At 34.4% G+C, this 24,077-nt stretch overlaps 2 protein-coding genes across 7 annotated transcripts; both read right to left on the reverse strand.

The window, feature by feature from the left end:
• Positions 1 to 3,521: 3,521 nt before the first annotated feature.
• LOC107949501 (uncharacterized) lies at positions 3,522 to 12,438 on the reverse strand. Of its 5 annotated transcripts, none has more exons than XM_016884162.2 (9): positions 12,032 to 12,435; positions 9,119 to 11,794; positions 8,928 to 9,031; positions 8,093 to 8,162; positions 6,397 to 7,206; positions 5,710 to 5,912; positions 4,638 to 4,761; positions 4,199 to 4,405; positions 3,522 to 3,999 (listed from the first exon to the last, which is right to left on the reverse strand). In XM_016884162.2, exons 1-9 carry the CDS (start codon positions 12,185 to 12,187, stop codon positions 3,862 to 3,864), a joined length of 4,488 nt encoding a protein of 1,495 aa, XP_016739651.2. In that variant the 5' UTR covers positions 12,188 to 12,435; the 3' UTR covers positions 3,522 to 3,861. The 5 variants fall into 5 exon arrangements, with proteins under 5 accessions (XP_016739651.2, XP_016739652.2, XP_040945891.1 ...); XM_016884163.2 differs by lacking the exon at positions 12,032 to 12,435 and having other exon boundaries at positions 9,119 to 11,603; positions 11,689 to 11,798; XM_041089957.1 differs by lacking the exons at positions 3,522 to 3,999; positions 4,199 to 4,405; positions 4,638 to 4,761 and having other exon boundaries at positions 6,377 to 7,206; positions 12,032 to 12,438.
• A 436-nt stretch (positions 12,439 to 12,874) lies between these two features.
• On the reverse strand, positions 12,875 to 16,686 carry LOC107949500 (serine/threonine-protein phosphatase PP1). 2 transcript variants are annotated; one of them, XM_016884161.2, is made up of 4 exons: positions 16,317 to 16,686; positions 14,151 to 14,710; positions 13,692 to 13,904; positions 12,875 to 13,247 (listed from the first exon to the last, which is right to left on the reverse strand). In XM_016884161.2, exons 1-4 carry the CDS (start codon positions 16,492 to 16,494, stop codon positions 13,233 to 13,235), a joined length of 966 nt encoding a protein of 321 aa, XP_016739650.1. In that variant the 5' UTR covers positions 16,495 to 16,686; the 3' UTR covers positions 12,875 to 13,232. The 2 variants fall into 2 exon arrangements, 1 of the variants encoding a protein (XP_016739650.1); XR_005911278.1 differs by lacking the exon at positions 12,875 to 13,247 and adding an exon at positions 13,988 to 14,062 and having other exon boundaries at positions 13,716 to 13,904; positions 16,317 to 16,665.
• Between the last annotated feature and the right edge of the window lie 7,391 nt (positions 16,687 to 24,077).

The raw sequence follows: 24,077 nt of genomic DNA on the forward strand, positions 1-24,077 counted from the left end.
TTTATACAAATATTTATTATTATTATTTTTAATCTTTGTATTCATTTTACTGTTTGGGTTTCATAATTGTTCTTTTCAACTATGTTATCTCCAAGTAGGAGTGAAACTAGGGGGTGTGAGAGGGGCTCAGCACTCCTTAAAATGAGAAAATTTGATTTTTGACCCTTTACAATTTATAAAATTTTAAATTAGTATAAGATAAAATTGTACTTTCTCCCCAAATGACAATTTTGATTTAATCATTTAATTGATTATAAACATATAGGCTATTAAAAAAAATGACATTTTAACTCATAAAAATATATAATTTATTCCGGGCCCAGAAGAATTTTCTGGCTTTGCCCCTATCTCGTAGGTTCTCCTTTGAAAATACTCAACAATTATTAGTACAAAAAAAATTATTATTGATGACAATAAATAAAATAATTAAATTATGTTACTGTAATTTTATTATGAATATATCATATTAATCTGAAGCCAACTTGTATTACTTGGAAATTTTTCTTCTTCTTTCAATTCAATGCCACCTAGCTAACTGTAACGAGAAACGTCAGCCAAAAATTAATTAATATATATAAAAAAAGAAGTGTTATAATTGAAGAAGATAGGCTACGCTTATTTCTTAATGACCATTACATAAAAATCTAATCTAATGGAATTGGCTAAGCTTTTATGCGTTTTATTTATATTTAAGTAAGCTCTTATTTTAAATGAAACTTTGGTTTATATTAAGAGTTTATTTAATTATAAATTAAAGATTAAAAGACATAAGGTAATAAGATTAATGTTTATTATTTACTTGTATATTTTTATTAAATTTCTTTTCTATCACTACAATAAGGGAAAATGATTGCCATACAATTCAATATGGTCCCAAAGATAAATAGCACAAATCTGCAATTATGATTATCTTTATTATAGAAGTTGGTTAGTTATATAATCTTAATTTTAATTAGGCTTTGGGTATTGATAATTAAATCCAGCTGGCTTTGACTTGTTGCTTAAGATTAGGGTTGAAGTGGTCAAATAAAGATATATAATATTTTACAACCATGTTTCGTGTGGATTTTGTTCCCCGTAAGCTTAAATAAAAACTAATTAAATCCCCGTGACTGGGAATTTAAAGGGTTTCAACATATATAATATAATAAAAGGAAAATTAATCATCCAACAAACCTGCATTAACGTACGTTGCTTTTTGGGAAGAAGAGTAATCTGATTGGTAATTCAAATGGTATTTCATATTTGTTTTCCTTTCCATATCAAAATTTTTTTTAAGAAAATGCAAAAAAAAAAAATTCAATTAAGCTTTAATATTAAATTCGTATTTAATTAAGTCTCTACTGTTAATCATAATAATCAATTAAACCCCTCCATTAACGCAATCAATGATACCGTTTATGAAATGGCTTAATTGATTATTTTAACTAGAGACTTAATTGGATGTGAATTTAATATATAAGCTTATAGTCTAATTATGCTCATAGTCTCTAATTTAAACCCAATTAATAATACCTATTTTTTGTGTTTGGATATTTTTGCTAGTTGTAATTTTTGTGCAACTTTTTTTTTATTGTTTATATATTTATTGATGTTGTAGCAATTGATGCTTTGAGCAATTAATAATAATATTAAATATTTTATTCAAAAAATAGAGAAATTTAAATTTAAATGTGCAAAGAATAGACATAATTAGACTAAGGGTGAGTTTGGATGGGTGGTGCATTTATCTGCGGTTAGTGTAAAAACAGCGGTGGCGGTGAGATTAGATACTGTAGCGATACTGTAGCGTGAGACAAAAAGTAAGTTAAACGCACCGCCCCGCACCCAATCGCCCATCCAAACCCACCCTAAACTTGTATTACAATTTGAATCATGAAAACATAGGTTGCCATTATAGTCCACCTTAACTAATTGCTTTGCGATTTCAAAATTTTGAGAGTTTTTTCTTTAATATAAAGTGTTCAGGGGAAAATGAAGGAAGTTGAAGTGGCGGTGCACATGGTGGTTGCAAAGCATTGTAACCAAAGAATGGTGGTAAGCTAGGTCTGAATCTTGAGTAAGGGATTTGTAGGGAGAATAAGAAGATCCTCACTCCAAGTTGGAGTGTGATATTTATAGGTGTAACCTTAACTTGCGGCCTTGACATGTGTATAACACAAGTTCTATTATGGTCGGCCACTCGGGAGACGCTATAGCTCCTAAGTGGGTGATGATGAGATAAAAATAGACTAAACGAGGTTCATGTGTGACCTTTGTAAAGGAGCGCTTAACACTTGTTCTTGATAAGGTAGCCTTAAAAGTTTCCAGGTGTCTTACATATACACTCTTGAATTCTTGACTACGGAGAGGTACCGCCTTTGGCAAGAGCAAGGCGGGAAGGTGTAGTTAGAATGGCGAGGCTAAGAAAAACATGCCAAGGAAGTTTCAAGCTAATCAATGCTTGTCACTTGGACAGCAATAGTGAAGTGTTGTTCCAACACCTAATCACCATTAAATGTGGTTTTCTAATTAATTAGAGAGACACCTCTTTTTTAATTCAAATTAAATTCACATGAGATCTACATTTGTACATAACACTCTCCATCACAGTCTACAACACGTGTGACCCATCCTTTGAGCAAAAGAAGTTCGACACCATAACCTCACCTTGTTATCTCAATTCACCAAAGGTGGTAACTCGCCAGAGTTAGGAATCTAATAACGCATATACAGGACGCCTAGATCTTTTAAAACCACCTTGCCAAGGACAAGTGTTGAGCCCTCCTTTGCATGGGTCACACATGAACCTCGCTTGGTCTATTTCTATCTCATCAACGCACATCTAAAAGCTAAAATGGCTCCCCAATGGCCGATCATGATAGATTCACACTGTGCAGATGTCAAGACTCCCAAGTTAAGAGAGACCACCCACACCTATAAATATCGCATTCTAGCCTAGCTAGAGGATATTCTTCCTGACTATAACTCCCTTCTCCATATCTTACACAAGAACCGGACTTTGTTTGCCGCCATCCCTTGCTTACGACTCTCCGCATGTCACCATATGAATCACAACCTCTACTTCCCTCCTTTTCCCCTCAACATATAGAAAAAAGATATTTTTTGTACTTCATAAATGGAAAAAAATTGTTTTGTTTTTCCCTCAGCTGAATTGCATAAATGTAAATAAGAAACCATTTAAAAAAACAAACAAAAAAGCAGAGGGAAGTGTAGTGATTACAGTCGATATAAGTTTAATCAAGACATTTTTGCTCAAAATTATTTGTATTTGATTCGTAAAAACTCAAATTCAATCATTAATAAATTAAGGCCGCACAGCTTAACCTATCATGCAAACCAAAATTTAGTATTCTAATGTTTGAATAGCTGTGAGCTTAATCAAAATTTTTAATTAATATTGGTAAATATCAAATACAAATAATTAAACTTAAAATTCAAACATGAAAATCAAGCATTACGATCCTAAATAGAGGATATGAGATATTTACAAGAATGTTTTGAATAAAAATATGATAATCTAGAACCCAATTATTTATTATATGTTTACTATTTCAATATTATTATCTAAATCCACGTCTAATTTAAATAGCAAAATCCTCGAAACCATCACGTAAATAAATTCTCAGCAATTCAGCAGCCTGTGTAATCGATAAATCATGCATCCTTTTCTAACCAAAATTGATTGTACTAACCAGTAATGCATTCAACGGCTCCCCGAAGAAGAATGTGCATGGACCTAATCAATCCGAAGATATATCGATCCTGCTAGACACAAATAAATAGATTGCATCCGATGTCAATGTTTTAGTCCAAGTTCGACTTTTAAAAGGAAACTAGTTCGAGCAGTTGCCGTCATTATTATAATGGAAAGCTGCCTATCTCAAGGCCATGCCTAGTCAGCAGTACTTTACGTTCGCCGACCCATTGGAGACGGTAAGAAAGATCAAGGTTATGAATCAAGAGTTTTAATTTATCTGAAAAGCAAGCAGCAGCTTCCTGCAGAAAAAGAAACAGCAAATGGTGTTCAATTATGGAAGGAGCAAAGCAATCACTAGAGTATTAACTGTAAACAATACATGCAATGGTGTGTAGCCTATAACGTGATCAGTTATCAGTTTCACCTTTCTCAAAAGTACAAACACGGAGGTGAAACCAGTAATGATCCATTCTTTTACTCATAGGAAGGGATGATTACCTGTGAATGGGCTTCGGTATCATGTTCCAATATGCTTCCCATTATGCTAGATCTTGAAGTTTTAGGTGAGAATCCCTCTCCCGGAGGAACAAATATAACTTTGGTACACTGGACAGGATTAAGGTTCCGGCTCAGTTTCTCCCACCACACGGATCCCAAGGACCACCATCGGATCATCAGCCCATGTTCAGAGAAAGCTACCAACCCCTGCAAATGGTAGGGATATGTAAATGATTGTAAAAGGAAACACATCATCATACCAGAGTTCAAACCCACTGTAAAATGATAACAATTGAGAAAAAGAAGCTGTCTGACTACGAAATATCATTTCAGCAATATTTTAACTTTTAAGAAAATACCAAGATACAACAACAGCATTAGTAACTAGTACAAGAACTGTAATTTCTGGCATTAGGGCAAATAGACTCATTAGATATACCTCTCCATCTGGTGAAAAGCTCAGAGCTGATATTACTGTAGTCACTGACATTTCGGGTGCTCGTAAAAGCAAACTTGGAAGTCCAGGAGGTCCACTTGCATCCAAAACTTTGATTTTTGTCGCACTACATAGAGAAACAAAACCTACTTCATTTCTAGTAGAACAAATATGAAAACTACCGGGGCTTCAAAAACATGTAGCAATGAAGAAACTGGAAAGATAGCAATACAATAACAGTTAACCAACAAAACAAAAAATGAAGTACAGAATATTATTGTCACATAATCTCCTGAAAAGAATCACGAATAACAAGATATCATTGCCACGTAACCTCTGGGATGCTACAGATAGAATTCCTCACTAATAATTTTCCATTTAGAAGGAGAAATAAACAGATGTTTTCGGATCCCCTTCTTGCCTATAATGAAAGATAAAATCCCCCAAAAGCACCATTAGATTCTGATACATGAGAAAAAGTGGGGGAGATGTTTATGTATTAAACTTTGTTATTCGATGTGAACTAACAGGAATTTCCCAATGAATAAATCAGGGTAACTCAAAAACCATTACTCTTTGTTTTACCAGAGGGAAATTCAGGGCACGGGTTTTGGATTAATTCAGTTTTAAATTAGAAGATACCTGAAACTTAACTGGACAAGCTAACAGAAAGAAAATCAGACTGTATTGACTATTGAGAAAAGCAGTAAGATTTCATGATATGAGTAATGCAAAACCGACATTCACACTACCAATCATCATGGATACATATTTAGATAAGGGATATCCGGTCATCAGTGCTCTGTTACTGCTAGCAACAATCTAGATAGAGATATCCAGCAACAACCTTAATATTCAGCTAATTATTATAGAAATAAATGACCATCCCATTTTCACATTAAGCTTCACTCCAATGCAAGTTTCTTCTTACAAGTCACAATAAACTAGGTAGAATGAAACCCTGTTGTAGAGGATTTATTCATATTTCATGTCAAATGGATGAAAGTTACCATATAATAATTTTTTACCTTAATTACAGCCTTCTTAATTCAAAATCTATTTTTGATCTTGTTACCTTTGCATGTCATATACCCGAATGCTAGCCCCGTTAATCTCCCCAATAGCATCACCAAAAGCCAACTTAGTGGAGCTTTCATTCATGGCTACCATTGGAAACACACGTATAACTTCCCTTAATGTTGTCATTGAACGTGGATGGCAAGTTTTGCGCATGACAGAGTTGCCAGGGTCCATAGTTTGTAGGATGAAGTTAACCACCTGTGAATCTGTCCAATATCAGAATAATTCATGATAACATTTGAAACAGAATAATAGTTCTGCAAAGTCTAATTTACTACCTAAGAAAGTAACTATGATTCTTAACACCTGAGTATGGTGAATTTTTTATTTGCATAAATGTAATAAGGAAAACCTGAAGTGATTCAGATTTCCGTGAGAAGGAAATGTATGTTGACAGCCCATGAAGAAAATTAAACATATCTGAAAAAAGCAACATGTGCAAACAAAGAGATAAAAGCAAATGGCAGAAATAACCAAATTTCCATCGAAATACCTTGTGCAGTAAAGAATTAAAAAGTACATTATCATTCAAATTTAAGATAATATATCAACCTAGAATAAATATCACAAAACTGATTATTAAATTTTTTTTCCTGTATCTATGACTTGATCTATTTTACTCAAATTAAAGCGAAGTTACTAGAATATGGACTGTTACTCACTTGGAGCAGGTTATGCTAACCTTATCAAGGCACTGAACCAAGCTTCTTGGGGAACTACGCACAACCCTAATGAGAGTTGCGAGAGATTCTAGGTGGACAGGTGAATCAGATGCAGTAGACCAAATTTGGCTTTCTATTACAGTTAAAAACCCAAGAATATCAGCCACTGCTAGACTTGGAAGAAGGGTCCCAACTAATGTCTCATGGATCGATGCTGGTACAGCTGGATTTTCACCAGCTGAGTTGGCTGAAGGACCACTTACACACTCAATTTGAAAGAATATGTCACTAATCAAACGTGGTATCTCAGTGCCAATGCATGCCTTCCATGTACTCTCCATTCCTTCTGCAAGTAGCTCTGCAGCAGTGGAGCTATATTTTTCATTCATTGCCATAACCAACTTCACCAATGGTTGAACAACCAGTGTGGCAAGACTTGGCTTCACAAGGCTAGGGTACCATATTACCAATGCTGCAGCAACAATGATGTGAGATGTCATAGCATCTTGACTTGTTCCCCCAACACAAGAAATCCAGTCTTGGATTTCATAAGATTCTAGCCATCCAAGCAGTTTAGCTTTCTCAACCTGAGAAGTCCCCTCTGTTTCCAACAAACATTCAGAACTCAGCCCAACTATAGTTTCTTCTTTTCTTGAAATTTCATTTTCGCTTTCTTCAATTCCAGTCAGAGATCTCAGAAGCTTTGCATGCTTAGTTGCTTGTTGACTACAGAGTGGGGCTGGAATAGCTCGTGATGCAGCACAATGAAATAAAGACCGTGCTGCCATACGTACATGTTCACTTTCATCTTGCCAAAAACTCACCAAAAGCTGTGAAGAAAATTAAAACAGACTGAATAAACACAGTGTTGCCTAAGACAGCAAACCAATGAATGAACTAAAAACCTGATCAACAATATCACCAACATAACCAACAACCTTCTGCTCTCAAGGAAAGAATTAAAGGCACTCACCATAATTATTAAAAGCTCAGAAAATAAAAGTAAAAGGTGGATAAACAATGAAAGTTTTGACAATTATTATTGGATTTATACTTGATGCACCAACATCAGTGAACAGTAGGTTGCCACATCATTAATGAGAAAATTAGAAGTTAGAAGCCCCTCTAATGGGGTAGACCAATTTGTAAGATTACTCAGTAATCACACCATCTTTTCCCTCTCTTTCTAGCTTTTTCTTATTTATTTCTTCCTAATATCTGTCAAATACTATGACACTCTAATCCAATCCCAAATTTCCACTCTCCAAGTCATCAAATAAAAAACCCAAGATCTTCTACCCAACCAATTGGTTTTGATTTCATGGTTTTCTTTTTCTTTTTGCCCGGGAAAGGATGAGTTGAAGAATTTGTTATTTGTTTGTATGGATAAATTATTAGTTTCTAGGCTGCGTCTTGCTTGAGTGTGCTTGAAAGAATAAGTTATTGTACCAGAAACAAAGACTGGCGTGAGGCTGGTTCTGGAGAAGAAATAAAATATACTGGTAGAGAAAGTTAATTTGTGATTAGTGAGAAGGAACATATTGTTTCCTCTAAAAATTAAAATTTATTGATATTTTTACATTTTAGGAATAAAATTTTTGAATTTTTGCACTTTCAACATGGCAACATATTGTTCACTGATAATGTATAAAATGCAATGATGCATCAAATATAAATCCATTATCAAAACACCAAATTATCAGCATGACATGGGACCTGGAGTAAAGGAGGCTTTATGTCTGGATATTTGTCAGCGAAATTCCTAGTATAGAATGCAGCCAAGGCACTGCAAAGAATAGACACAATAAAGGCAAAATACTCAAGTACTGCCAATAAATGCAAATGGCTGTTAATAACAAATAAGATACATAGGGGAAAATATTGTACAAGCTGGAAAAATAAGTGCTTAATCAATTTGTTTCACTGTTAATCTATTAGAGGAAAGCAAATACTAATGAAATATATCAGCATTAATGCAACGGACACGTAAAACATCATGCAAATAACCAGAAGCCAGACATGCATGTCATTGAAGACTAACCCTATAGTCAGCAGTCCCACCTTCAAGATTGACCAAAATAAAGAGAGAGGTGAAACCAATCTTCAGTTCAACATAAGTTTTGAAGATCTTGTGAACATAAAATGATTATCATTTCACAGAAGATGTAAGCACAGGATAAGTAATCACTTAAACAGAATGTATCCTGAACTAAAAAAAGGGAGAATCTATTTCCAGCAACATGCCCTTAAGTATGGTCAGAGTTGACAACACAGAAACCAACGTTGAAAAGATCACGTTTCCATCCACAACTATAATATCTCTGAACCATAACATCAAATATCTGGTAAGGCTTGAGTTTCATATGTTACTTTATTTCTGTTAACAGCTTTACATCGATTAAACAAAGGAAAAGAAAAAAGGGAAATAAAAAAGGCTTTTTTGTTAGAGGTCACCTAACAGGGCAAAGTAAATGGAGATTAGTCTATATGCCAATAAATAATAAAAGCAGGTTCATTCTGTGTGCTACTTTTGGAAGAACAAGTATGATACCTGCTGGCAGATGAACTTGGATGGGACAAGCTAATCATGTGTTGGGCAAGAGAAACCATTGTCAGTGACCTCATAGCACAAAACTCTGACGATGATTTCCAAAGCTGAAATGTTGATTAACAACTTAGGAGCAGTCGAAATAAGTGAAATAGATAAGAAGTGTCAATATCAACACAATTCCTTCAAAATACCTCAAGACTTGATGTAAAACCAGGAAATGTCAGTGTCAAAGACCCTTTATCACCTTGCAAGCCAGAAGATACTATAAAACCATTTGGTCTTTTCAGCTTCATGTCAGCTATTAATAAGTCATCTAGACCACAATCCACATCCCATAAATGCAAAAAGGACAAACTAAATCGAACAAGATATTCTTCAAGTGACTTGATCCAGTCATGCTCTTCTATGGCATCTGTCGAACTCTGATCAGTGTTAAAGCCATCATCCGAATTTAAATGACGGGGACTAAATGTCTCACTCAAATGTTCCTTTATATAGCTATTCTCTCGCCCATCACCATTCTTTGATATACGCTTGCGCTTCTGACAAGGATCAATCAATGCTGCAAGATCAAAACTCAGGGTAGCAATTCCAGGATATGGGCAAAAGCATTTAATGGGTTGCTTTCTAGTTCGAGAATCAAATGGTGCCTTTCCAGAATTCAGTTTACTATTATTTGCTAGCAAAGTACTAGACCCAGTCATTTTTGACAAAGAAACCCCACTTTCTGAATTATTTAACCTGTGCTGAGATAAGTTCCCATCCTCATGTATTGGAAGAAGTAATGATGAAACTGAGGTATTTCCACTCAGTGATGAACCTGAAATGGAAGTCACGCTAATTTCTTTGCAGAAATGATCAAACATCGAATGTGAAGCAGTCCCACGAAGGACCCTTTCTCTGGAGCCGGTCTTCACATCCCATATGTATAGAACATCAATGGCATCAGAAACTCTGGAATGGTGCCGGCAGAGACATGCAATATAACCTCTTGCACCATCCCAAACAAGTTTTGCAGGATAGTCAGGATGTCCAGGAAACATTCTCTCCACCCTTAATGTCTCAAGTGAAGTAAGAGCAACACAAGAGTCCTCTCCGACAGAGAGAAAGCAATCACTCCAAGGGCGTTCAGTTCGAGCAGGGGGTAGAATGATTTGGCGCACAGGACCAACATGTTGGTGCATGACTGTAACAAGATTACCAGAATCAAGATCCCATACACGAATAGTGCAATCCATGCTTCCAGAAACTAAAACCTGACTAAAACTCCATCCTTTTGCAGCACCCATCATCCGATGTGCTGCCAGACATAGTATAGCACCCGTATGCCCAGCAAAGTTTTGTTTGGATATATGAGAGTCTACCTCAAGGCGTGGACTTCCAGCTGGAGAATCAAGCCCCCTAAACAAATTGAACCACACAACTTGGATTTGACCACTAGAGAAGCCATATACAATCGCAGAAGGAGCATAAAGATTTTCAGAAATAACCATGGAAGAAGATACAATTTGTCCCTTTGGGACAGAATAACAACTATCATCTACATGTATGCTATCGACAGTTTCTGAGACGGAAACAGAGCTCTGAATAGATGTTAATTTGGTATTGAATCCACCCAAAGATTCGCTTTTATGATCTAAACCAGCAGTCGGAGTCCAGCCAAGAAACGAAATGCCTTGTCCAAGCATTTTGCATTCATCAAAGAGTTTGCCACGATCACATCTCTGCTGAAGTGACCAGATTGTAACACGTGGTTTCCATTGAAATGAGTCTTCAATAGTGAAGCAAACTGATTCAACCCGAAGAAGTATTTGGCTCAAGTGGACAAAAGAAAACGACAACCTTGCACCCAGGGGAAATGACATGGCAGGGATTTCACAAAGAGGCTCATAATTGAATGTGTTATCTAAATATGATATTGCATACAAAACTGCAGATCCTATATTATTCCACACTAAAAAAATTTCAGATTCATGGGTTACACCAGTAATTTGTGCATTCCCATAATTTTTACTTTCAAGAAACATAGCCCCTACAACATGTGACTGACCATGATCATCTTCAACACAAAGGACATTGTTCATGAAAAGAATCACTCCTATTGTAATGGCACCGTCCAACAGCCTAAATATAGATCGATCTTTTAAAACAGTAGCAACAGTAGTCCTACACGTTGCAATTGACACTACTTGTCCAGCCTCAACAAGGCCATCTTCCCATGCCTCTATTTCTTGCTTAGAAGATTTCTGCAACCTAGTCTCACCCTCACTACCTTGATGAAAGTCCTTTGTCAAAGGAAACAATTGTAGCTTACCAAAGGAGTCAGCCAAGAGTGAACAATGTATTTCTCCATCATCAACTGAAGAAACAACATCCATAAACTTCAAAGGCCCAATGGACAAATTCCCATGAAAAACGGTTTGTACAATAGTAAGAGTATACGTATCAACAATAACAACAGTACACTTAGGAGGCTTCCTGTTCTGAGATTCTTTATCCATTGAAATCTCACCCCCTTCGGCAGATTCCATCAACTGGTGGTCAGTTAAATGTGCAGCATCAATAAAGCAACAGCCTACACAAGCATATCTTGGATTCCAAGGCAATGTACGAATAATCGATGGGCTGCCCACCCAAGGTGGCAGTTTTCTTCTACGCCTGCAGTGGCCACTACTTCTGCTCCAGACGCACAACATACTGTCAGTACAAGCACTTAGTAAGGCACCCCCATTATCAAAGCTAGAGTTGAAAGCAACATTACTTGAATAGTCCATGCTTTGTTCTCCAGATACTACAATGGGACAGCAAATGGCGAGATCAGCTATTGGTGCAGCATGACCGCACAACATAGCAATTGGTCGAATTTCCTGAATATGATACAAATTTCGACCATCAGTCTAAATTCAACAATCTAAACTATACCCTAGCAAAACCCAGATTTACTACCGAGCAAATGCATATATAATATCAAATTGAAGCTCTCTGGTCATTCAATTGCATAACACAAATATAATAAGCTAATTATTCTTAATAAGAAGAAGAGAACCCGAATCTTTTAGTTATATTGTTTTCCTAAATTGAATCGAGTAAAGTTAGTTGGTTACCGAGTGGGAATCTGAATTGGAGAGGTTCCACCAGAGGATGGAGCCATCGGATCCGCCAGTGTAGAGAGTCGGAGGGTGGTTGAGAGCGGCTGTGGCTGTGACACGATGGACCGGAGGCGTGCCTGACCATATACACGCCATGGATCGGCACTTCATGGCCTATGTAGTAGCTCTGCCTTCAAATGTGTTGAAGGCTGCGTTTTTATTACAAATTCGATGCGCAAGTGTCTATATTTTGGACCCAGATACCACTATATACATTTTTGCTTATTTCTTTGTTCTGGGCATGAATCTTTTCGAATGAACTTTTTACTGGTACCACTACCACTCTCTCTCTATTCATCAGCACTTCATAATTTTGCCAGAGTTTTGAGAATCTTCTACTTAGTTAATTAGCAAAATGAACAGAAAAAGGTTGATCTAATTATATATTTTTCAGGATTTCTTTTTTAAGTTTTACCAGGACAGGACCGGTCCAATTAAAGTTGAACCAATAAACCGATATAAACCAACAATTGAATAGGACCTTTTTAATTATTTTTATTTTATGTAATTTTTAATAATTTATTTAAACAAAGTTCCAAATACAACCCACATAACATCGAAAGTAAGAGCCAATTGTAAATCTTGGTTCCCTATTTTATCCAAGCTATTAGTATTTAAGATTTACGATGTTATCAAACTCTCATAAATTTTGCCTTTGTGAAAGCGCATCGCATTGTATCATGGATGGTTCTGATTTTAAAGCCGCTGAAGTGCCTGAAACTACTTCAGGCTTTTGTTCATAGGTTACCAAAATCTCAATGTTAAAGCATAAAACGGCCGAGAGCCATAGCCACCAAGTTCATAATTTTTTTTCTTTCCATTTGACTTGGAAGGGTACTACCCCAACCACAACAGAAGCTGAAAACAGTTACGATACGAAATGATATTTCGTTACCTACAAGAATTAAAAATCAACATACTGGAATTAGAATCCGGTTTTACATATGATAAGAAAAACCAAGCTCCGGCTGGTAACCGAGCTCCATAGCTCTTCTCCTATGTCATTCCAGCAACTTTACCTTCCAATTTCCTTTTGCATCCAACAATAGTCCAGCCAGCCATCACAGTTTCATTCAACAAAACACCATCATTAAGTAGAGACAAGAACGACCCTATTGGTCTATTGGTCATCCAACATTGAACTTTACGGTCTTACTCAGCGCTTCCCACCCTGAAAGAAGATAAAAAAAGGGCACAAATTGGTTTAGTGCCAGAAAAATAAAACGAAACAATCTGATAAAAACAGCTGAAAATGGACAATCTAACTAAAGCTGCACTCCCATCACTAAGTAAAAAAGAAGTGAAACCAGGGAAGGGGCTGTTCAGAAAGGCGCTGAGTCGTTGACAAAGCAGCAATCAATGTCAAAGGAAATTTTGATAGTAAACGGTTGAACCTCTCTCTCTCTCTGTGGCATATTTCTACATGGGTCCTATGTCCATTTGGTAATAACTGATCCATTGACCAGAAACAGTAGGACGCAGTTATACATATATCTGGTGACTCAAGCTTTATACCTGATTATCGATAAATATTATAGGACGGAATTGCTTACCTTTATACATATATTCCTTGGTGATTCAATTTATCAATTCATGATGACTAATAGTTTCCTACCTTGTGAGGTGGGGTTCCTGGTCTGAATGTGTTGTTGCCAAATCCACCCTTTCCTTTCTTCTCTAAAGATTTAAGAATCTGAAACGAACATGTTAAACTATCATCCACACTCATCATGGCACCTGCATTATCGAATTCCCCGCAGTAGTTTGGAGCAGAGAATATGGTCACCAACTGTCGCTTTGCAAAGAACTCATAGCCATCTTCTACAACCTAAACGAAGCATAAAAACATAAAATTTAAAAGACAATAAAGAATACAAACATTAATTACTAGAATTTAGTCAGTCTGCCCACATTGTTATACTGGCAGTAACACGAAGGTTCCAGGAACCCTAAACTCTTCATTTTTCACAAGTTTCCCACGAGTTCCTAATATACCATCAAGTCATGCAAATTTAGCAAAATAAATAAATAAAACAAAACAAAACGAAGTTAAGGTCAATACGGATAACAATACCTGGTGAGCTCGGCAAATGAGATCAAGGTCATGTTTCTTAAGGAATTCAGAAACTATGTCAGCCCCAAATGTATATGAAACTCCCCTATCATTCTCTCCCCAGCCATCAAGATCTTTATCAGGATCAGCCCAAAGAAGATCACAGAGAAGGCCCTGATCTGGCACATCAACAGGGCGAGAAATGCTACGGATCTGATCCAATGTTTTCAAGTCAGGAGATAATCCACCATGCATGCAAAGGATCTTCTCATCAATTAGAGCAGCAACAGGGAGGCAATTAAAGCATTCTGTAAACAACTTCCAGACACGAACATTAAACCTTCTTTTGCACTCATCATAGAAACCATATATACGGTTAATTGATGCACATTCATGGTTGCCTCTAAGGAGAAAAAAATTCTCTTTGTATTTGATTTTGTATGCTAGGAGAAGGCAAATTGTTTCAATGCTCTGCTTGCCACGATCAACATAGTCACCTAGGAATAAATAGTTTGCTGTAGGCGGATATCCTCCGTACTCAAACAAGCGTAGAAGATCAGAAAATTGACCGTGAACATCTCCTGCCAAAATAGTATGAAAGTAAACGCAGAATTATTACATTCCCAATTTGTTAAAACTTAAAAAACCTACAGAAATTAAAATTATATTATTTATATGGGAAAAAAAATGCACACCAAGCTCGTTTGATGAAGATCAAGTTAATGTGGTAGTGAATGAAAGATAAATTCAAATTAGAGAAGTCCAAGCCCCTAGAATTACCAAGCAGACCTAACTGACTGAAATAAAAGACCTTGAAATTATTGAGCATGTGATCCTATATACAAACCAAAATGAGAAAAAAACACACAGAGCTATCGTTCAAGGCACAACAGCTTCTGCAAAACTCTAATGACACTTTAAGGCCCACTAAAACCATCACAAACTCCGATGAACCCTTTTGACATATGATGTACAGATGGAAGCAAAATTATTACACATCCCACCCCCCAAACACATACAAACAAAAAATACTAAGTGTTGAAGTAAAAAGAATAGGAAAAAAGGGACCAAGTCCATCTTTACGGAAAGGAACAAATATACAAACAGAGTGCAGCTCTAAAATCTTATTTTAAGTTCAGCCAGACACAAAGACATTCTGTGCTCCAAGCCCCACATCTAAGGGTTAACATAATGCTAGCAAATTCAGAACCTTCATACGATAGCAGTAGTCTTGTTAGAAAATGTTTATCATAGTATGAAAGTTCTCACTTTCCCTTGATAAATGCTTTTATTATTTTCCACCACGTAGGGGAATATAATTTATTTAACTTCCGAATAGCACAAAATGCCAACAACTTTCCAAATTGAGACCCTTGTCATAGAAAAGTTGTCCCATGTCCACCGGACTGCATCTATCAAAGCACAATAACAAAAATCAAGATCATAAGCACACTAAATAATAACTAATACGCCCAAAACTTTAGAAAGGCTAAAGTATCATCTCATTATGGCATATGCATAATGCATGTTACATACAACTAGCTACAACAGTTTAGCCAAGTAGTGCGTGCAGTAAATATATCTTTACACAAAATTCACCTATCAATGATACTACTGCTTCCCTAACAACGACCTAGAGTTGTATTACTAAGATATCAGATTACATTTTACTCAAAATCTGTACATAAACAACAGCCAAAATTACATTGGAAAAGCCGGTGCTACCAAATAAAGAATTGGCATAATCTTCTAGGACTGCAAAGACTTACCTGCTGACAAACCAATCATGTATCTAGGATCCTTATCCCCCAATAACGCATTATCAAATGCCAATGACAATTCACTTGACAGTCTAACCCCAAAACCCTTTAGTCCACTTTGACTGCTCTTCACAATCTTCCTAACTCTTTGCTTTTTAATCAAAAAGCATCTTTTATAATTAACAATTTCATCTCAATAATTCTATAACAATCAGGAGCAACAAATTTTGGGTATAAATTAGCAAATTCTTACATCCATAGATATTCAAGATTGACACATTCAATGACTAAAATAAACCAAACTAACGCAAAAAGAAAGTAACCAAAATACCCCAAAATAAAGCAACAATCAATTGTGTAAATTTACATCAGCCAGGTTTACATGACAGAAGGAGGAAAATAAAGCCTTTAAATTGTTAGTTTTTACCACAAATCTTGATAGGGGCTTCAAGCTCGAGAAGATTAGGCTGACTAAGAAAGCACTCTTTGGAGGCAGCACAAAGCTGCTTTATCTCAGCCTCCGTCAACTGAACTTGCTTTGTACTCCTCCCATTCTTCGTCCCTAGCAGCCTCCTTATGATATTATCAAGCAAATTCTCGTCCATCTAAAAAAACCCTAAAACAACAAAGACCCTTTTCTCTCAAACTGGACCAGAAAACAATAGATTATCTTTATTCTTAAGATGGGTTTCGTTAGTTTCTTTCAGCGTTACTGGCATTCATAGAGCAGCAGTGAATTGTGGGTTTTTTAAGAAATGAGGGGACAGATTTTGTGCAAGTCCTTTTAGAACTCATTTTATATCCCCTTTATTTTTGCTTAAAAGATAAATTTTTTTTGGGTAAAATACACTGATGATCACTTAATTATTCGTAGATTTGTAATTTGGTCATTCAATTAATCAATTATAAAAAGTTATAATTTGGTCACTCAACTATTTGAAATTGATGACTTAAATTACACCTCTGTTAACCGTTAAGTCACTATCCCTCAAATATAGTGTTAGTCACTCAATTATTAATAAGTTTTTATTTTGGTCATCTAACTATAAAAAATTATAAAATGATCACTAATGTTTCGATTTCTAACGTTTTGGTCACTCATTCGTTAACTCAATAATGGACTAATGATGTGCCACATTAACTCATAGGCCTAGTAGTTAATTGGATACTTAAATTATAACTAAAATATCAATTTGATACTTTTAGATTTTTCTATAAAATTTTTTTATAGTATTAAAGTTATGTGATAATCCAAAACTAATCTCATAGGATTCTATAGGGTCAACTTCATTTAGACATTTAGAGATGCATCAACAAGAATTTTGGGTGATTATGGTTCCTAATCGTAAGGCTTCAAGTTATCTTTAAAATGGTTTTTGAATCACCTAATTTTGTGGTCTGAATCATAACTTCTACTAAGTGCTTCAACCAAATTTTTGAGTGATTATGGTGCTTAAATCGTAAAGCTTCAAATTATCATTGAAATAATTTTTGAATAACCTAAGTTCTTGGTATCTATTCAGAGATATAGTCATTTTCATAGAGCAACGCAATTTTCTAAAGGAAGCTCAAGATTAATCATTGGGTTTTATAAAGATAACTTCAACTAGACTTTTCAATACCCTGTGACCACCTTTTGGGGTGATTCTTGTACCTAGATCGTATATCTTCGAGTCCTCTTCTATAATTCCTCAAAATTTTCGATAAGGCATTTGGCACTATTATGGGACTAAAATTAGTGAAATTTTGAGAAAATTTAAAAAATGAGATAGTTGGAGAATTTCTATGAAAGTAAAATTGATACTAAAGATGGAAACCAATAAAAAAAATTGTAGATGTGGAAATATGGAAAAAGATTAAACTAAAAATTCTAAAAATTTAGAGGATAAAAGTGCAAATTTGACTAAATGAGAAAGGTGAATTATTATTGATTATTTGGTATGAGAATAAATCTGAATATGTTTTGGTGTAAAACAACTCACTTTTGGCAACAACTGGAAAAGAATTGAAAATATAGGGACTAAATTGTAACTTTTTTATTTTTATCGATAGAGAGGTAATGCAATTTTCACATTGCAATGACATATATTAAAGTTTAATGTGATTTATGGTATTTGAGTTTGTGAAAAAAGTGAAATAAGATATAACAATTCGATTTTCGGTGGTGTCGAAAACAGTGATTTCAGAATTTCGTTTTATGATGATTCCTTAAATATTATTAATTAATATTTACTCGTTAATTGGATAGTTAGTTAAGGTACAAGTATAACGACCCTAAAGTCAACGGTATTGAAAAATGATGTATTAGGACTTCGTTTTCGTAAATCAAGCTTGTAAAAATATTTACAGAGTTACTGTATAAGTGAATTGAAATTTAGATAGATAATTTTTCGAATTAGTGACTAAATAAGGTACAAAGCCTAATTCGTAAAAATTGTAAAATCTAATCACTATTGATTTTTATTTGTTAAAAAGGGATAAATATCATTAAACAAATTATTTAAATGATAAATAAGCCATTATAAAGATAGATGGATGGTTGATGGTGTCTTTTGCTAATAATGGTTATTAATTTTTTTATTAAGTAATTATTAAAATATGTTAAAATGATAAAAACAAATAAAATTAAAACATCATCATCTTTTATCATCTTCCACCAGCGAAAATCGCAAGAAAAAGAAACAAAAACTCCATTTTTGGAGCTTCAACAATCAGCCTTGCATGGTAAGGTTACAGGAATTCGTTTCTAGTAAATTTTATATTTTTGAGATTGTTGTAACTTGATTTAGCTAACATGTATGTTATTTTTCAAAACTGTTAGAGTTTTTAAATGCTTCCATCGATGAATTCTTGAAGCTTTTGATGTTAATTTGTTAGATTTCGAGCTTAGAAATGAAAAAGGAATAGTTTATAAAGTTTAAATGCTAGTTTTTTAACATAAGAACTAAAGTGTAAATATTTTAAAATTATTATGAAATTTATATAATTATAGATATTAGAGTGTTGTAGAAGGATGAAATTGAAATCAGATTGAAAAACAAAGTTCAATTGTGAAAGTTATATTCTTTTTAGTTTTAGGGATTAAATTGAATAAAATACAAAACTTTAGAAAACATTCAAAAATTGAATTAAAATTTTATAAGCATATAATAGATCGATATTAAGTATTTGGAATTGATAATTGAAATGAATTATTAGTATAGATTGGGATTTGGACCTAACTGTAGATAATCGTAGAAAAGGCAAATTAGTATATTTGTCCTCGACGTTTTGTTAATTGCTAATTTTGTCAGGTAAGTTAATATGAAACTTACTTTATGAATTCAATCTATGTTTGTATTATATTATTTTGCTTTTTGGTTTGAATTGTTTTATAAATATTGTCTTTTGGCATCAAAAGGACTAAATCATAAATATGTAATAAAAGAATAATATGTATAGATACTTGATTTTGATTGGATGTGAAATTGATATGTTATTGTATCATATGTATACGGTGATGTTACAAGGTATAAATGTTTAAAGATTGCTACCCAAAATATATATAAAAAAAAGAGTGTGCTCGGTTACAGGGTTTGAAATTATATAGAAATAGATATGATGTATTGGATGATATCTACAAGATGATATTACACAGTTTAAATGTATATGAATTGCTATTTGAAGTATGATAAGTATGTATATGGCTGCATATATTGAATTAGTATGAATTCGTTAATAGGCTAGTGTAAACTTAGTAGATGATTTAAATATGAATGTCATGCCATTAGAGTTCAAAAGATATTGGGTGTTGGTCAGGAATTTCTTTATCGATAGCTGAGATCCAGTATGTGTTGCAAATTCTCGATGGCTTGAGTGAGCAGCATCGAATAAAGTAAGCATAACAATCCCGACCTCTAGCTTTTGAGAGCAAACCCAAATGATACAGACTAGGTACTAGTTCAGGATTTAGTTATCGATGGCTGAGATCTGGTAGTTGTTGCGGATTGTTGATAGCTTGAGTGAGCAACATCGAATAACACTTATATGAGATATCCTGACCTACAACTTGTGTAAGTAAACCCAAGTTATATAGTTTATATGTTATAGCTTGTGTGAGCAATCCAGTCCTGAGCATCTGAAATTAATTTACTATAGTTCTCCAGACAAAAATGTTAAATTAAATAGAAAGGTAATCATCGTAAATATTGAATGAGATTTCAAGGTGAAGTTTTACGATTAGTATGTTTAATAGTAGACGATGGAATGGTATGGTATAATGATGTATGGAATGAATTCGATGTTCATGGTTTGATATGGAACTAACCAATTGGTTTGTTGTGTGAATTTGCATAAGGATGTCAAGGGAAATTTCATGCTTGTATCTTTGTAATTTCAATTGCTTAATTATTTAATGTTTAGGTTAGTTAAGTTTATTTCCATACAGACTTACTAAGCATTAGTATGCTTACCATTGTTTGTTTTTTCTTCTTTATATATCGTCGATTGTGTTTGATTCGATTGGATCACACTAGAGCTCACACTACCCGTTCTACGATTTGGTAGACTTTTTCCATTTTGGCTTGATTATACGTGGCATGTACATAGTTGTCATTGAGTATATATGTTGTTTTCAAGATTTGTTGCTTTGATCTCTTTATGATATTTGATATTGGGATGAATGTAAATTATATGTATGAAAGTGTGTGGTTGATGCTTTGTTCATGTTATACTTGATGGGTTAAATGACATTTTGATGTGGAAATGGTATGATGAATATGTTGTATTGAATGCAAAAGGGTACGTATAGGTTGTTTTAGCCTATTTTGGCATGAACCAAACTAGAACTTTGAATTGATTATGTGAGGTGTCATTGAATGTCATATTGGTTTAAATGTTTAAAAGGATGATGTATGATATGTGATAGCATAATTATTGGATGTTTTGAATAGGTTTTATTCATGCTAAATGCATTAAGCAGATGTCTTGTAAGGTTAGGTTGAAACAAGTACTAAATAACCTATTTTTGCACCACACGGTTTGACCACACGCATGTGTCCCACACAGGCTGGTGACATGGCCGTGTGGCCACTGGAAAAAGGAAATCTTTGGATCTACATGGTTTCTAAATGTTACACGACCATGTGTCACTGCACACGGGCTAGTAACACGATTGTACGACCATTAGAGGAAAAGTTTGTTTTTATACCACACGGTCATAGAGAGTTACACGTCCTAGGCACACGGTTGTGTGAACCCTTTTTGCAAAAATTTTTGTTATTTTTGAAAAAGTTTCAGATTGATTTTTAATCATTCTCGAGTCAACTTAAGAGTTTTTTTAAGCTTGATTGAGACTCGGTGTAACAGCCCATTTTCAATAAAATCAGAATAGTGGTTTCGAGACCACAAATCCGATTCAGAAAGGAAAATTTATTTTAATATTATTGCATGGTTTGCATTATGATAGGAATAATGTATGAAAATTTTGTTAAAATTTTTTTATCGATTACATGTTTAAGTAGGAGAAAAGGACCAAATTACATAAAATGTAAAAGTTGAGTTTTACTAGCCATAAGTATCAAATAGCTATAGAATTCAAAATCTGAGGTCCTTATATGGTAATTAGACTTATTAGTGGGGTTATTAGATAAGGATGATTAGTCATTCATGGAAATTTAATTAATGAAAAGGATGAAATTAGAAAGAAAAAGATGAAAAGATTATAAATTAATAAAATAAGAAAAATATCATTATTTTCATCATCTTTCCCAAATTATTTCCATGGAAACCCTAGCTAAGAGAAAATCATTCAAGCAAGCTATTTTGGCTTAATTGGGTAAGTAATCTTGTCCTATTTTTAGTAATTTTTATGTTTTCGAGATTGTAATAACTTAATCTAGCTATCTCAAGGATTAATTTGCAAACTTATCAAAGTAATAGGGTTTTTCCATGAATGAATATAGATGAATTATGAAATTAATGATAGAAAATGAAAGGTTGTTGATAGATAAACAACTTTTGTAAAGTGAATTTTGATGAAATTTTGATTTAGGGATTAAATTGTAAAGTTGTAAAATTCATGAAAAAATTATAAAATTTATGAAATACATGGGCTGTAAATATTACATGTAAAAATTAGCTAGGCTTGGAATAAGGATTAAATTGCATGAATTTCATTTTCCGAGCACAGGGACGAAATTGTCATTAATTAAAAGTATAGGGGCAAAATGGTAATTTTTCCTAGGATGTGAATTGAATTGAATTGAATATGAATTGTATTAAATTGAGTTAAATTTACTCGTATAGATCTGGACAATTCAAAAATGAAGTTAGATCGTGGAAAAGAAAAAGTATCGGATTAGTAGATTTTTCGTACACGAACATTTATCGAGGTAAGTTTGTGTAACTAAATTGTATATTTATATGTTTTAAGTTGAATGTTGTGTATTTGAAATGTATATGTGCCATGTATATAAAAACAATCGCATACCGACAATATTTGATAAATATTAAGTCACGTTTGAAATAAATAAGATTCGATGGATACAGGGTTCCCGAATTGGTTGTGGTTCTGCATATGTTGCAGACACACCATAGATCGAAAGAGCATCCTGATATTTACCCTCTCAAGTTTCTCGTTATATGGTTCTTGCGAGCTTCCCGATAATAGCTATTTGTAGCATCCCCATTGGTTGTGATTCTGCATGTGTTGTAGACACACCACAGCTCTTGTGAGTGTCTCGTTATATGGCTCTTCATGAGCTTCCCGATTAAAGGTTCTCTGTGATCTTCCCGATTAATGGCTTGCCAGAGCTTCCCGATATGGCTCGCTCGAACTTCCCAATATATGGCTATCCGGAGCTTCTGTTAATGGCTCTTCAGAGCTACCCGTTATAGGCTCGCATGAGCTTCCTGAATATGGCTCTTATGAGCTTCCCATTATACAGCCCGGATAAGCTTCTCATTACATGGCTTACATGAGCTTCCCGTTATATGGCTGGAGAGAGGGCTTCCTGATTATGTGCTCTAGTGAGCACTCCTGAATATGAATTGACGGTTTACAGTTTTGTACACTTCATGTGTACTACCCTTGTATCCATCGATATTTTAAAACATTCAACAGGTAAGGTTCTGATATGAAATGATATGAATTCAAGATGAATTACTATAAGAAATTCTTGAAATATAAAGATATGATATGTAAATGTTCTTGGATACTTGGATTGATAAATACATGTATGTGGGAAGCTTATGTATATGAAAATTGTTGTATGATGAGCTCATCCTTGATTCTTGATGTTTACATGAAATACATGACTAACAAGTTTCTTGAGGTTATATGTGTTTAGGCAAATTGCCAAATTTCTTTGGATGAATTTTGTATGCTTACCTTAAATGTAAATGATTGGTAAGTTGATTTTCCGTTATACGAACTTACTAAGCATTAAATGCTTACTCTGTTTTATTTCTTTTGTTTTATAGTACTTGGAAGCTCGTAAAGTTTGGACGTGTCTCGGAGCAACATCACACTATCCTTCAACTCATTTCGGTATAAATAGAAAACTTTATTTTGGTATAATGTCATGTATAGATTAATTTGGCCAAATGATAACATATAAATATTTGGTTGTAATTAGCCATTGGAATAGCTAGTGATGATATATATATTGATGTATATATGTGCGTTTTTATGTAGTTATTGTGTATGGTAAAAAGATTGAAGTGAAGTGAGTATGGATTATGCATATGAATATTTGATCAAGTAGGTAAGTAAATAAGTTTGTATACTTGGTTATATGAGGTAATATACAATGCATAAGACTTGGATTTAGCTTGGTTTAAATTTTTTGAATTGGCTTGGGAATGTGTTGAAGTGTTAACGTAGATGCAAGGCAAATTTGGGTGAGAAAAGTGGCCTTGGAAATGACCTATTTTCATCCACACAGGTAGAGACATAGGCGTGTGTCTCAGTCGTGTCTGACATACGACCTAGCACATGGGCATATGTTTTGGCCGTGCGTCACTTGCATCTTAAAATTTTAAAATAGAATGCTTAAGATTTTCACATAGCCTGGCACACGGGCGTGTGGCTTGGCTGTGTGACCCCTCCACCTACACATGGCCTAGCACACAGCGTGTGACTTGGTCATGTGACCCAAGTCAGTAACCTCCTTAATTTGGACATAGGTTGGGACACGACCGTGTGCCC

The sequence above is a fragment of the Gossypium hirsutum genome, chromosome D03 (assembly GCF_007990345.1).
Source record: "Gossypium hirsutum isolate 1008001.06 chromosome D03, Gossypium_hirsutum_v2.1, whole genome shotgun sequence".
Lineage (NCBI taxonomy): Eukaryota > Viridiplantae > Streptophyta > Magnoliopsida > Malvales > Malvaceae > Gossypium > Gossypium hirsutum.

Bases quoted from the DNA above. Each gene is read 5' to 3' on its own strand.
- LOC107949500 (XM_016884161.2), bottom strand. From the start codon at position 16,494: ATGGACGAGAATTTGCTTGATAATATCATAAGGAGGCTGCTAGGGACG. The intron at 14,711-16,316 runs GTAAAAACTAAC...CTATTTTGGCAG, and splicing joins AGCCCCTATCAAGATTTGTG to GAGATGTTCACGGTCAATTT. The intron at 13,905-14,150 runs GTATTGTTATCC...TGCTTCGTTTAG, and splicing joins TCATTTGCCGAGCTCACCAG to GTTGTAGAAGATGGCTATGA.
- LOC107949501 (XM_016884162.2), bottom strand. From the start codon at position 12,187: ATGAAGTGCCGATCCATGGCGTGTATATGGTCAGGCACGCCTCCGGTC. The intron at 9,032-9,118 runs GTATTTTGAAGG...TCAACATTTCAG, and splicing joins GTTTTACATCAAGTCTTGAG to CTTTGGAAATCATCGTCAGA. The intron at 4,000-4,198 runs GTAATCATCCCT...CTTTTTCTGCAG, and splicing joins ATACCGAAGCCCATTCACAG to GAAGCTGCTGCTTGCTTTTC.